The 12,850-nt window shown below is 35.9% G+C and overlaps 1 protein-coding gene across 3 annotated transcripts in view; it reads right to left on the reverse strand.

Annotated features, from left to right (window-relative positions):
- Positions 1-517: 517 nt before the first annotated feature.
- The window catches only part of PPP2R2A (protein phosphatase 2 regulatory subunit Balpha), an 83,474-nt gene continuing 71,141 nt past the window's right edge, over positions 518-12,850 (reverse strand). For all 3 annotated transcript variants that reach the window (XM_027598422.1, XM_027598419.1, XM_027598423.1), the window contains 6 exons: positions 11,107-11,219; positions 10,239-10,416; positions 8,560-8,724; positions 7,456-7,625; positions 4,598-4,689; positions 518-1,516 (listed from right to left, as the gene is read on the reverse strand). In XM_027598422.1, the coding sequence (XP_027454223.1) occupies positions 1,237-1,516; positions 4,598-4,689; positions 7,456-7,625; positions 8,560-8,724; positions 10,239-10,416; positions 11,107-11,219 (998 nt within the window). In that variant the 3' untranslated portion in view covers positions 518-1,236. The remainder of the gene's footprint in view (positions 1,517-4,597; positions 4,690-7,455; positions 7,626-8,559; positions 8,725-10,238; positions 10,417-11,106; positions 11,220-12,850) is intronic.

A 12,850-nucleotide genomic window follows, 5' to 3' on the forward strand; every position in this document is an offset into this window, starting at 1 on the left:
AGCAGTAAAATACAAAAAAAATAGTGCAGGGTCAATTTTCTCTCTGTAAATCACTTGAGGATAGTTTTATGTTTTATAACTGAATGACAAAAAAAGTTTTAACCTGTTAAAAAAGTTTAAGTATTTGACTTTTAGTAAGGCAAAAATGAAATTAAGCACTGTAAAAAGACTTTAAAAATGAAATTCTACAAATTTGGTTCCCATTTACAACAATTTCATTAACAGATGAGTTAAGTGTAGATACAATGTATCCAATACTCTTATAACCACAGTAAAAAAAAAAGAAAATCTCTAGCAATTTATAGATTGTGAAATCCTTAGTAATACCAGCATATATTCAAAACACGTTCATACAGAACCAAGACCTCTCCTTCTCCATGTAAAAGAACACTTGTTAAAGATAATTAACAAAAACACCAATTAAACAATGGAAACTCATTTCATTTCACTGCGCCCAAAAGTATGACACAAAATATTAGCTTGAAGAGGTAGATTAAAAAGAAAAAAGAAAACCAGATTCTCCATTCTTTGTCACTTTTATTCAGTAGTAGTATTTTTTTCCTTATTTTCGGTGCCAGACACGGCAAGGAGTGATTACAGCCAACTGTTATTAAAACATTTGTTCGCAACATATACCCCCTTTACCACTGACCCCAAACTGACTCATTTTGTGTGCTTTCGTTCGTTCTTTTTTTATATACCACCACCAAGACTGGGTGGAGGGGGCAAGGGTAAAAGAGATGAAGGGGAAGAGTCCAGGAGGCCAGAAGAGGAGGAATGCTACAAGCCACAGTAAGAATGAGCTGTATTTAATTTAAAAAAGGGGGAGGGGTGTACCCCACAAATGATACAGTAATGAGGATACACAATTAAATCCCATAAGCATGACTGAAGGCTTTCACTGTGTTTGACGTCATCACAATGGAAGGCATAAAAAGTGGAGTAAATCAATGTTGATACAGTCCAATCTAGTCCATTAGGCAAGATGGTGCAAGAAGTCATTTAAATTAAAAGTGCCCTACCCTTACCTACATGGCTAGCAGACATGGAGAACACCACAGTGATGAATCCACAGAGATTTCTCCATGTAGCTATAAAAAATGTGTTGTCGAATGGCACATTGTCAAACACTGGAAAGGGGCGCCACAATGGACCTCTCTCTTTTTTAGGTACGAATGCTAGATTCAACTATCTCAACTAAGCAGGAAGTGGGCTCTTCTGCTGGGAATGCCAACCCTAATTCACTTTGTCTTGAAATATATACAGATTGTTTGTAGTAGCTACAGCAATGATATTTTCCTTGGGGTGCCAGGCTGTATGAAGGATTTTCTTGTTGAAGTCTAGGCTGTCAACACTTATTTCATCTTTCTTTCGCTTGCCACTTGCACAGACTTTGCGTGGCTTCAGAACCGTGCGAGGTTTGTTGTTTTCCCGTGACGCTTCTAGGGTTATGTCTCGCTTTGTGTTCCTGTCAAACATTCTGAAGAAATTATTGTAAGATCCGGTCATGACAACACTGCAAAAGTAAACAGAGGACGCAGTCAAATAAGTGAACAAAAGTTAATTTCCAGCAAAACGATTCAGTGATGAAACCTAGCCTATTACCGCATGGGAAATAGCTACTTCAAGCTGATCTGGATTTAGGGAGAGGCTTGCTGACACCAACCCAGGGACCAATTATTCAAATAAACTAGTCTAGTCTGGTACTAGTTAGTGGTAGTTAACTTGGATTTCTAGTAACGAGGAGATTTCTAGTCTCCTTTTCATGACTACCAAAACTATCACCAAAGTTGAAAGTATTCTCAAGAATAGCTTCTTAGTAGTAGTACTAAAATAACCTCTGCTGATTATTATTTTTGCAACTACAGGCTTTGTGATTAACCAAATCTGTAGGTAGCTTCTTGAAATACCAACAAACTGTGGGATCACAGGTTCTAAGACCCTTCAAAATTCACGGTAAATAGCTGTTCAGAAGAAACCAATGCTTTACTTTGTGATTTAAATTATAAACTATAGAATTTGTTCCTAGGATGTTGTCTGGCTGGGATGCTATCTCATGAATGCCTATAAGAAATCTCCTTCTGGGACGCCTGGGTGGCTCAGTCGGTTAAGCGCAGTCGGTTAAGCGCCTGCCTTCGGCTCAGGTCATGATCCCAGGCTCCTGGGATCAAGCCCCACATCAGGCTCTCTGCTCAGCAGGGAGCCTGCTTCTCCCACTGCCTGCAGCTTCCCCTGCTTGTGTGTACTTTCTCTCTCTCTCCTCCTCTGACAAATAAATAAAATTTAAAAAAAAATCTCCTTCTGAGAATATTAAGAAAGTAGGATATAAATTTTTTCTTAACAGGAAATCATTCTACCTGTAACATTAAATACATTTTAAGCACTTTTTGGGGGTACAAATATTTTTAATAGTATCTGTTTAAAGGGTTGCCATTTTTAACCCTACCCAGGGTAGCTCTGTCAGTTCAACTTTCCATCCATCACTGCTCAACATTTGCTAAGTTTTAAGTACCCAATAAGCAAAACCTCACAAGTTTGAAACTGTTAATTTAGAAAGGGTCTGGTGCTACTATTACTTACCATGTTCTTCCCACGTGGTTTAAATAATTATTTTAAGTAAGATTATAGAATATCAAGGAACTGTTTAAAGTAATACTTGAAAATGAGTATTTACAAGTATCAAAGATATAGGTCATATATGAAATACAAATGATTACCATCTATTCAGTAATGTCAATTCCTCCAAAGGACACTTGACAACATTTTAATCAAACTCAAATTGGTGCATGTGCCTGAGGGTAATAAAACTGTATTTCTTTTAAAATGGTTTATGTAATTTGGATTGGCTCCCCGTATTATTTGAATTTTTGAGGTTTTAATAATTAAGACACCTAGGTCTATGGCTATTTGTAAGTTTTAAAAGGTTTTGGTAGGTCAGCATTTCTGTGGTGTACCTGCCCAAAATGTATAACCTGAATCAAATCGTGAGGAAACATTAGATAACACTCAAATTAAGAAACCTCCTATGAAATCATTGGCCTGTTTTTCAAAAATGCCAGTCGCAGAAGACAAGGAAAGCATGAACTACCTTTCCAGATTAGAGGAGAACAAGAGAGGACAACCTAATGTTACATATACTTTGGGACTGGATATCCGATTGGATTTTCTTCTTTGCTAGCAAGGACATGGCTGAGAGGGCTGGTGAAATTTTAACGGGCTCCAACGGGAACTGTTCTGCTTTAGATGACTGCCCTGTCATGTCTTTTAGGAAATGCTCATTAAAAAGTTTAAGGGCAATGGGGCACCATGTTTGGAGTTTACTCCCAATTTGTTAACAAATAAAGTATGTGTGTCTATTTGTGTCTTTATAAAGAGACAGATATAAAGGAAGAGACTGACACAGCAAACAGTAACAGGAGAACCTGAGTAAGGGCTTATTTAGACTGTCACTCTTACAAATTTTCCAAGTTTGAAATTATTTTAAAAGAAGTTTTCAAACGGTAAGGGAAATTTAAGAATTTCTTTTTGATAATGGAACATAACTTAAAACTGCCAACAATATGTTTCAACAATGTGAGGAAGAGCTGGTGTAGCAGTGCATCAGATCCTAGTGTATCAGTATCTTCTGTCTGCGAATTTCTCCTTTCTCTTCTTCCCTTTCCTTCTTCCTTCTTGATGCCTCAGTGTTAAGCAGTGGCATTCAAAAGCAAAGCTTGCTTGTTCTGAGTCTAGGCTTACTGTGACCAGCCTATTACTGGGTATCATGTTAGATTCAGAAAAAAGTTAATATTAAAAATCACACCAAAGATAAATGATCCGAGTTCTAGCATCCTCTATTAACACAGAACACCATGATACTTGAATGTTATTAAGCTTCACTGATTGAACTGTTAAATAAAAAGTACCTCTAATGACCGTGAAGGCAAGTTTAAGTAATTCCAACATTGTTTTCTTCTATTTTCTGTTCTATTGGAACACAATAAATGGTAAATAAATATTGATAAGGAAAAACTGAAAGATTAAGACTTACTTGTCCTTGGAAATAACGGTACACATTTTCACCATATAGTAAAAACGAATCATATACCATGGCAAAATTGTGGATTATAAAACCCTAATTACTCATGGTAATATGGTTAAGGTTAAATTACATATGGTAATTACCACTTCTATAAGATATTAATGTGGTATCTGGAAAAACTGGTGTTTGACATTCCAAATGAAATATCCACTGCCTAAATATTTCTCAAAAGTTTCATAGATGAACCACCGAACTGAAATTTCACCATTTTAATTGTTGGCATGTCAAAAATGTCATTGATCTGGTTCAAAAAAGGGAAATATTTAAAGATATTTAAACCATAACTTAAGATATCTAGATTTTTTTGGTGTATTTTCACAGTTACTAGTGAAACAATGTTTAATTTTTATCTGCTATTACTACTACAAGATTATTTAATTTATTTCAAGCGAACGGGGGCAGGGAATGAAGTGAGGATTTGTAACTTATGTCAATCATACTAGAAGTGAAATAGCACATTTCTTTCCTCTAATAAAAGGCACATTTGAATGAGAAGTTCAAATTAAAATCAATTACCTGTCAGATCCATTCCAACAACATTCAAATTTGTCAAATATGCAGTCATTTTCATACAGTGAACAAAGTTTACTTCTGAGGTATTCATGAACCTGGGTTTTAAATATAAATATATTATTATAATATACTTATTTACACCTAAGGATCTGCTAATTGATATTAGGAAAATATTTAAACAGTTCTTTTTTCAAAAAGGAATATACAGACACAATACTCTGTAATCTTATTAAAACTCAACTCTCTTAGCAACAAACAATAAAGGCATTTTATCCTTTTCACAAACAAATGAGGTCCCTTCTATGAACACACATTTTCCTACGAAGAAAAATACCCTTTGGGGCATGACACATGAGCTCTTTATAAGCTGGACTAAAATATTTAGACTAAAATACATTTGAAAACGGTAAAAATAGAGAATAATTAAAGACTATCATAGCAATAGTTGAATATGTTAACACTTGGTTTTTTCAGTCCATTAATTGCTGATAAAAAATACTCAATATTATGTTCTACTACCTTTTTAAATACCATTCTCTGAGCATAAATAATGGAAGCCTACATTATCATTTAAGTGCCTATGCTATGCACAGCATGGCTGTGCCCTGATTTGGAATTTTAACTTACCCTTGAGCAGCGAGGATCAGGGGTGCTAATCCCCCTGCAGATGCGCATATAGGGGCCCCTGGGTGGCAGAGTCAGTTAAACCATCCCACTCTTGGTTTTGGCTAAGTTTGTGATTTCAGGGTCACGAGATCAAGCCCCATTGTCAAGCTCCATGCTCAGAATGGAGTCTGCTTCAGATTCTCTCCCCCTTTCCCTCTGCCCCTCCAGCTCATGTTCTTGCCCTTTCTCTCTCAAATAAATATATCTCAAAAAAATAATCCACATATAACTTTTGACTCCCCAAAACTTAACTACTAATAGTCTACTGTTGTCTGGGGAAGCCTGACCGATAACATAAAGTTATCGTGTATTTTGTGTATGTAATATGTATTATATACTGTAGTCTATAATAAAGTAGGCTAGAGGAAAGAAAATGTTACTCAGAAAATCACAAGGAAAATACATTTACAGTACTCTATTCTTTTTATAGAACAAAATATCCATGTATAAAGTGGACCCACACTGTTCAAACTATGCTGTTCAAAAATCAATTGTATATAATCAACGTACGCATCACTGAAAAAATTGTATCACTTGATATTCCTCACAGAGTATCAAAATCTAATGAAAATGTCCCTGTTTTTTGAAGTAGAATTCACTAGTATTTCACAAGGGGATAAACCAAAAAATAAATAAATCTGGTATTTAAAAGGTATTCTAAGAAATAATGCATTTCAATATTAACACCGTTAAATTGCAAAGCAGGAAAGGTCCAAAACTTTCGTTGTGACGGGGGGGCGGGGGTTGTCTTGATCTACTAACCGTTGTTACTTAAAGAGAGCCTTAAAAAAGAATTAATGATAGAAAAGAGTAGGTACCTTCTAAATGCTTAGAATTCTCTATTCTTTATGAAACAACCTAAAGTCATTTTAAGTATCCATTTTAACTTTTAAGTATAATGGAATGATTCAGGCCACATCTATGTAACATTAACTACAAATTTGTTAACGCTGAGGAACTGTAACTCAGGTAGGGTCAGGATAGGAGGCAAAAAATTAATAAGATCAAAATACCCTTTAGTCACACACAGCTCAGCAAGATGTTTATATTAAATTCAACAGTTGAATCTGCATATATTGAATATAAAATGTGACTCTACTCTGAATCACTAATCTAATTCAGCATAAGCAGAAAAACTGCAAGTTAAGTAAATGATTAACAATTTGGCCAAGTTTTAGAATGCACATACAAGGGATTCTCACCAAACGATTTTAAGAGTATGAAGTTAGGATTCAAATCAATTATTCTCAATGGCAACCAGGGGTGGTGGTGGTGGTGACAAACACCAGGAGACAGATCACAATCTTGAAGTTACACAAATGTAATTTGAAAACAAAGCAGTGTATATCTCTTTACTTTTGTTTCAACACAGCATTTATTTTAAATTTTCAAATACCATTAAGGAAGAGTCTTAAGTAGTTTATGTTTGTCAAAGAGGATTAAAAGGTTTGAGAAACATCATTCTAATTTTATGGAATACACACAACATAAGGAAGGTACCATTTATAAATTCTGTATTCTTAAAAACAGTGTTTAAGTGTTTTCTACACTGTAGTCTAGGGCTTACCCCAGGTTTCTGCTTGCCCCCGACCATGTCCCCAGCTGTGCATGTCTTTATTCTCTTCTCCAGAAGAAAGGGATAGGGGATCAATGGTAGTGGCTGGCTGACAAAAAGAGAACCCAGAACTAACCTACAATAGACAGCCAAACACCTAAAGCCGTCCACTGGGCTTTCAAGCCCTTCTCCTTTAGCCTAAGACAACGGTTATCAGCCAAAAGGCAAAATGCCAGTCTATGGGCACGCCAAAGTTAAGCTCTAGTTCAACTACTCCTGCGCATACTCCAACCAGGACATCACTAGGACGGGCCATTCTTCCCAATCCTCTTCCCTACCTAGACCTTATTACAGTACTCTTCCCTCCTCACTTTAAATATAGACAGCGGTGCAGAAAAAAGTTGTCAATAATGAACCAAACTGGTAGCAAAATCACACTTTAACTGAATAGACAACACAACCTATAAAAGTACATACAAAATTAACATATGGAAAAGCAACATACTCATGGATCTCTGAAGGAAAAAGCCTAAGGGTCAACCATGCTGTATTGGGATTAACACATAGTACAAAATCCTTCTCTATAAAGACTTAGAAGTAAATAGGGTATATGCTAATTGAAAGAAAAAACTGCAAATACCTGGTATGTTTCCACAGGCCTGTTTTCCATATTTAAGTCCCAAATTTTGACTGACAAATAGTCTCTAGTCATCATATATCGACCACTATGGCTGAATTTTACATCAGAAATAGAGGAGATGATTTCAGAAAAAAAAGACCTGTTACTGGGATCTTCAGGTTCTTCAAACACTAAAAACAAGCAAAAAAAAAAAAAAAAAAAAGGGCAATTTGTGTAATATTCTGGCTTGGACAAAGCACTTGCTGAGACAACCATTCACAAACCTCCTAAGAGTAAGCTACAGATGACAGGCTAGTAGTGCAGAACCGAAAAAACATCTGACTATAAGAACATAACCTCCCCTGAAAGTTTCTTAAGGGGAATGACTTAACATTGACATTGAAGATACAAAAGTATATACTCCCAGGGTCCTAGAGCTGATTTAGCAGAACCAGGAACAGCCAGGACTTCGGACTTCAAAGTGCACCAGGTCTGTAGGTTCTGCAGATATGTCCATGACTTCGCCTGTACTGTCACCGCAAGGGAACACACCCTCCAAATTTATACCAGATTTTATTTTTTTTAGTGGCCAGATAAAACTGTTTTGGTAACAGGCATGTACCAATTTTCATGAGTTTTAAAAACACTCAACAACATGCAACCCCTTAATTTTTTAACCCAGTGCTTTTGAACTTTTTTTTAAACCAAGGAAATCTCTTCGCAGAAAAGTATTCCTAGAAAGCAACAAAGAGAGAGCAGGAGGAAAGGAGAAAAGGGAGGGAAGGAGGGTAGAAAAAAAAAAAAAACAAAAACAAAAACAACCACTCTACTTGAAAAAAAGAGCTGGAGAGCCCAGCCCCAAGTTCCCCCAAAATAACATTCCATTTAAAAATATATCCACTGGGACATCGACAGACATGCTCCCAAGAGAGCCTTTTACGTTCTTCCAGTAGAATAACCTACAATGCCTCATGTGGAGTCAGACAGCTTACCGGAGGGTACAGGAGGCCCTGGGCACACAGATTTTCAGACTTGTAAACCTATGCAAATGTAGTCACCACGTCTGATGCTGGTTTTCAGAAAAACAGAAAATGTTATCATTTGAAAAAAAGACCATACACTTACGTTTAGAATGCCTATCACAGAGGGCAGAGGCCCGCATGTCACATAACCGAATAGTTCCTTTACTGCTGCTGTATACAAACGTGTTGCAGCTGTTTGGATGGAATTCTGCTGCCGTAATCACCTCTGTTAGCTCTTCCATATTGGCAGGTTTGATATCCACAATATCTGGATAGCATTTTATTAAGGAATTTCCACTTAGAAAAGAGGGCAAATATAATTTTATATTTCTCAAATATAAAATTCATTCATAAACTTAAGCACAAGTATTAATTCCGAATTGCATTCTACTCCTTATAGGAGTACAAATTCCAGAGGGATCAAAACTGCTAATGATTGGAAAAAAAATCTTAGAAGAAACCATGTTAGACTGTAGATGGGCCTCTTTTTCTGAGTATGATACAAATCCCAGAATATTATTAGTGTACATTCTAAACAAAACAAAGGTAAAAAACTTCAAGGGGGCAAAAAGGGGAACCTATTTGCACCACAAAGCTGATTCACTTAATATAAAAAAAGGTGCCTTAAAAACAAACCAGTAAGAATATATATAAATCCAATGAAAAAACTAGAAAAGAACAAAAAGAAATATAAATGGTTGATAAATAGGACTTTTCACTAACTAGACTGGTAATGGTGGAGGGAAACAGGCTCTTTTATATGCTACGGGTAGAATATGAATTACGGTAGTGTTAATTTTTCTTTCTTTTTTTTTTTTAAAGATTTTATTTATTCATTTGCGAGAGAGACCGAGAGAGAACAAGCAGGGGGAGAGGCAGAGGGAGAGGGAGAAGCAGACTCCCTGCGGAGCAAGGAGCCCGATGCGGGACTCGATCCCAGGACCCTGGGATCATGACCTGAGCCGAAGGCAGACGCTTTACCATCTGAGCCACCCAGGCGCCCGGTAGTGTTAATTTTTCAAATGATGTCTATTTAAAAATACATACAACATTAACACTAGCAGCAATAACTGCAAACATTTATCAAAACCTTTAAAAAAAGATACTTAAAACAAATATATTTATAAACAATCTAGGATGTTTATACATACACGTTTTTATATATATACACACACACACACACACACACACATATACTATATATATATGGTATATTGTGTTTGTCATGTATGTGTATCACACACTTGCACATGTACAGAAAAATCTCAGAAGGATAATATAGACAATGAAAGTGTATCTGGAGAATATTTCTACTGACTTTATACCACCATGCACCATGACTTGTATGAATTTCTTTTGCCAACCTTACTATTTTTATAATTACATTTTTAATAAATACTACTCCACAAATTTGTTTTATAAAAAACTCAACCATTAAAAAATCTGTTTATAGGTACATACTGTACCTACACACTCATGGTATAGGTTGTACTTAATATACATAGTAGTAGTATAGCAAAGTATTTAGTACTAGGTACTAAACTTACTATAATAGTACTTAAAATTCCAAGAATCCTATTTTTAAATCAATACATTATGCTCTTTACCAAAGAACTTCCCCCACTGTTTAATCACTTAAACACAAAGAAAAAGTGGTATAAAGTAAGAAGATACTTTCAAAGAGAAGAAATAAAAATACACGAAGGAGAGATGGAAAATAAATCTGTATGGGCACAACATGCCTTCTTCACCAAACACCAAAAAAAGAAACCAAATGGATACTAAAACTCCTGTCTGTAATCTCCAGATGCCAAAGATTAATCCGTAAATCGTCTGCAGATAAATATGTTTCATAATCACTATTAATAGAAATTGAGTTGATGTGATATGTATGAGCATTGGCAAATATTCTTCGTGGACTGGCCTCAACCATTAGGTCCATGGGCCTAAAGACTGGCACCTGTCAATAAGACACAGGAAAAACGGTCATTACAAAATGCTCACTATTTACAACGGCACTTAAGGTTCAGTTCTTTATCTTAGTTTTTGAGGGAACACTATAATATTACACAGATTTAGCTTTATAAAGCAACTGATGTTGATCCTTAAAGTGTTTAAATGAGAAGAAAAATAAATTATTTGATTAATTTACCTTCTTTTATAAGATAGCAATACTATTAGAATTTGTTTTGCTTTCTAGTTCCAATCTTTTGCTGGAGACTCGCAAAGCTAAATGTTTCTGGTTTGAACTGGCTAAGAAGGAAATTAGCCCAGAGCATCTAATTCTTGGTATTTCTTAGCTGCAACTAGAATATCTGGTCCACTTCCACCTACTTTTTTTTTTATCTCCAAAGAAAATTAATCTTGATACTTATAAGAGCTGACATTCAAACCATGAGGGCAAAAGAGAGTGCGGCATTGTATAAAACAGTCTTGCGTTGGGTCCTGGGTCAGCCCCTGGCACAGAGAGAGAGACCTCTATGTGGGACATGGTTATTTAAAATGGGAGTTTTTAATGTCCTATCTGGTTATAAAATTGTTGGGAGGGGGCAGATTGTAGCTAATCCTAGTCAAAAGTTCTGCTCAGGATCTAGACTATCTAATATGAATACAGAACACTATCATAATTACGATCATTTTAAGTACTTACTCGTAATGTAGTGACTGTAGTAGGATCTCTATACCTTCCATCTTCCTCTTTCAAGTTATACCCTTCTGGTCTTTTGTCCCTTTCACTGATTTTCCATAATTTTATTGTTTTATCTGGAGAGAAAAATGAAAAGAGTCCTCAAAAAAAGAATAATACTAATAGAAGTTTAAGGCATATTCAAGCTATTTCGTATTTCACCTACAAGGGTCCCAAGAATAAAATCTCTTATGTGACTTAATAAAAAACAAATTTCCCATTACCTGAAGAATAAAAACACATATACATAGAAATCACAAATGTATACATTAATGGCACTCAAAGTACCATTTTTTAAAAAGATTTTAATTTATCTGACAGAGAGCGAGCGAGCGCAAGCAGGCAGAAGGAGAGGCAGAGAAACTGACATGGGGCTTGATCCCAGGACCCTGGGCAAAAGGGTCCCGAAGACAGATGAGCCACGTAGTCCTTTCTAGACAGGGGGAAAGGTAGGGGTGTGTGTGTGTGTGTGTGTGTGTGTGTGTGTGTGTGTGTGTGTGTGTGTGTGTGTGTGTGTGTGTGTGTGTGTGTGTGTGTGTGTGTGTGTGTGTGTGTGTGTGTGTGTGTGTGTGTGTGTGTGTGTGTGTGTGTGTGTGTGTGTGTGTGTGTGTGTGTGTGTGTGTGTACCTTTGTAAATACAAACACATACTTAATATTTTTAAAAAGAACAGTTATTAATATAACCTATTATTTAGAATAAAAATGATAAAGGATTATCTATCTCCCTTGCTCCCATACTTCCTAGCAGATCCTACCAAAGACTCCACAAATTCCTTCAAAGACTGGATGCCTCTGTTTAAATCTGTCTTTCCCTGTTGTATTAGGGATTCAAGTCAAGTTGGTCAGGGTCTGGACCAATTAAAAGCTATGTCCCCAAGTTCTTTAAGACAAAATTCCTAGGTTATCAAGAATATATTAAATAGTATTTTTAAAATGTTTTTAATAGAATTTTTAAATAAACGCTTATTTTGGAGTAAATTAATGTCAACATCTTATGCAACTGTGGAATATTTGTTAAAACTAAGAAATTAACATTGTACATTACTACTAACTAAACTCCAGACTTTACTGAGAATCCACCAGGTTTTCTACTAACATCCCTTTCTGTTCCAGGATCCAAACAACACTGTATTTAGTTGTCAAGTTTCCCTAGTCTTCTGACTTTAACAATTTCTCAGATTTTTCTTAGTTTTCGTCATCCTGACAGTTCTGAGAAGCAGCAGTGAGGTATTGTAGAATGTCTCGACTGGGTATGTCTGTTGTTTTCTCATGATCAGACTGGGATCACTGGGTTTTAGGAAGAATACTAGGTGAAGTGAAGGTATACATGGTATCAACATGACTTTTCCACTGGTGATGAGAGCTCTGTTCACTTGGTTAAGGCAGTTCTGCCAGGTTTCTCCATTGCAGTTTTTAATTTCCCCCTTGCCATACCCTAGTCTTTGAATCTCTAAAGTCCAGTCTACACTTAAAGGAAAAATTAAGTTACGGTCCCTATAAAGGAGAAGCATCCATCCATATATTTGAAATTCTGTAAGAAGCATCTCCACTCCCTGCTTATTTGTTTACTTAAATCATTAGAGACTCATGCATGTTTATTTAATACTTTTGTTATAATCTTCAAATTGCATTCATACAAAACTATCGCATTCTTAATGGTCCTTTCATAAGCCAATGGGTACGATTTTAAAAAGCAGTGCACAGAGGC

Source organism: Zalophus californianus, chromosome 2, assembly GCF_009762305.2.
Source record: "Zalophus californianus isolate mZalCal1 chromosome 2, mZalCal1.pri.v2, whole genome shotgun sequence".
In the NCBI taxonomy this organism is placed as follows: domain Eukaryota; kingdom Metazoa; phylum Chordata; class Mammalia; order Carnivora; family Otariidae; genus Zalophus; species Zalophus californianus.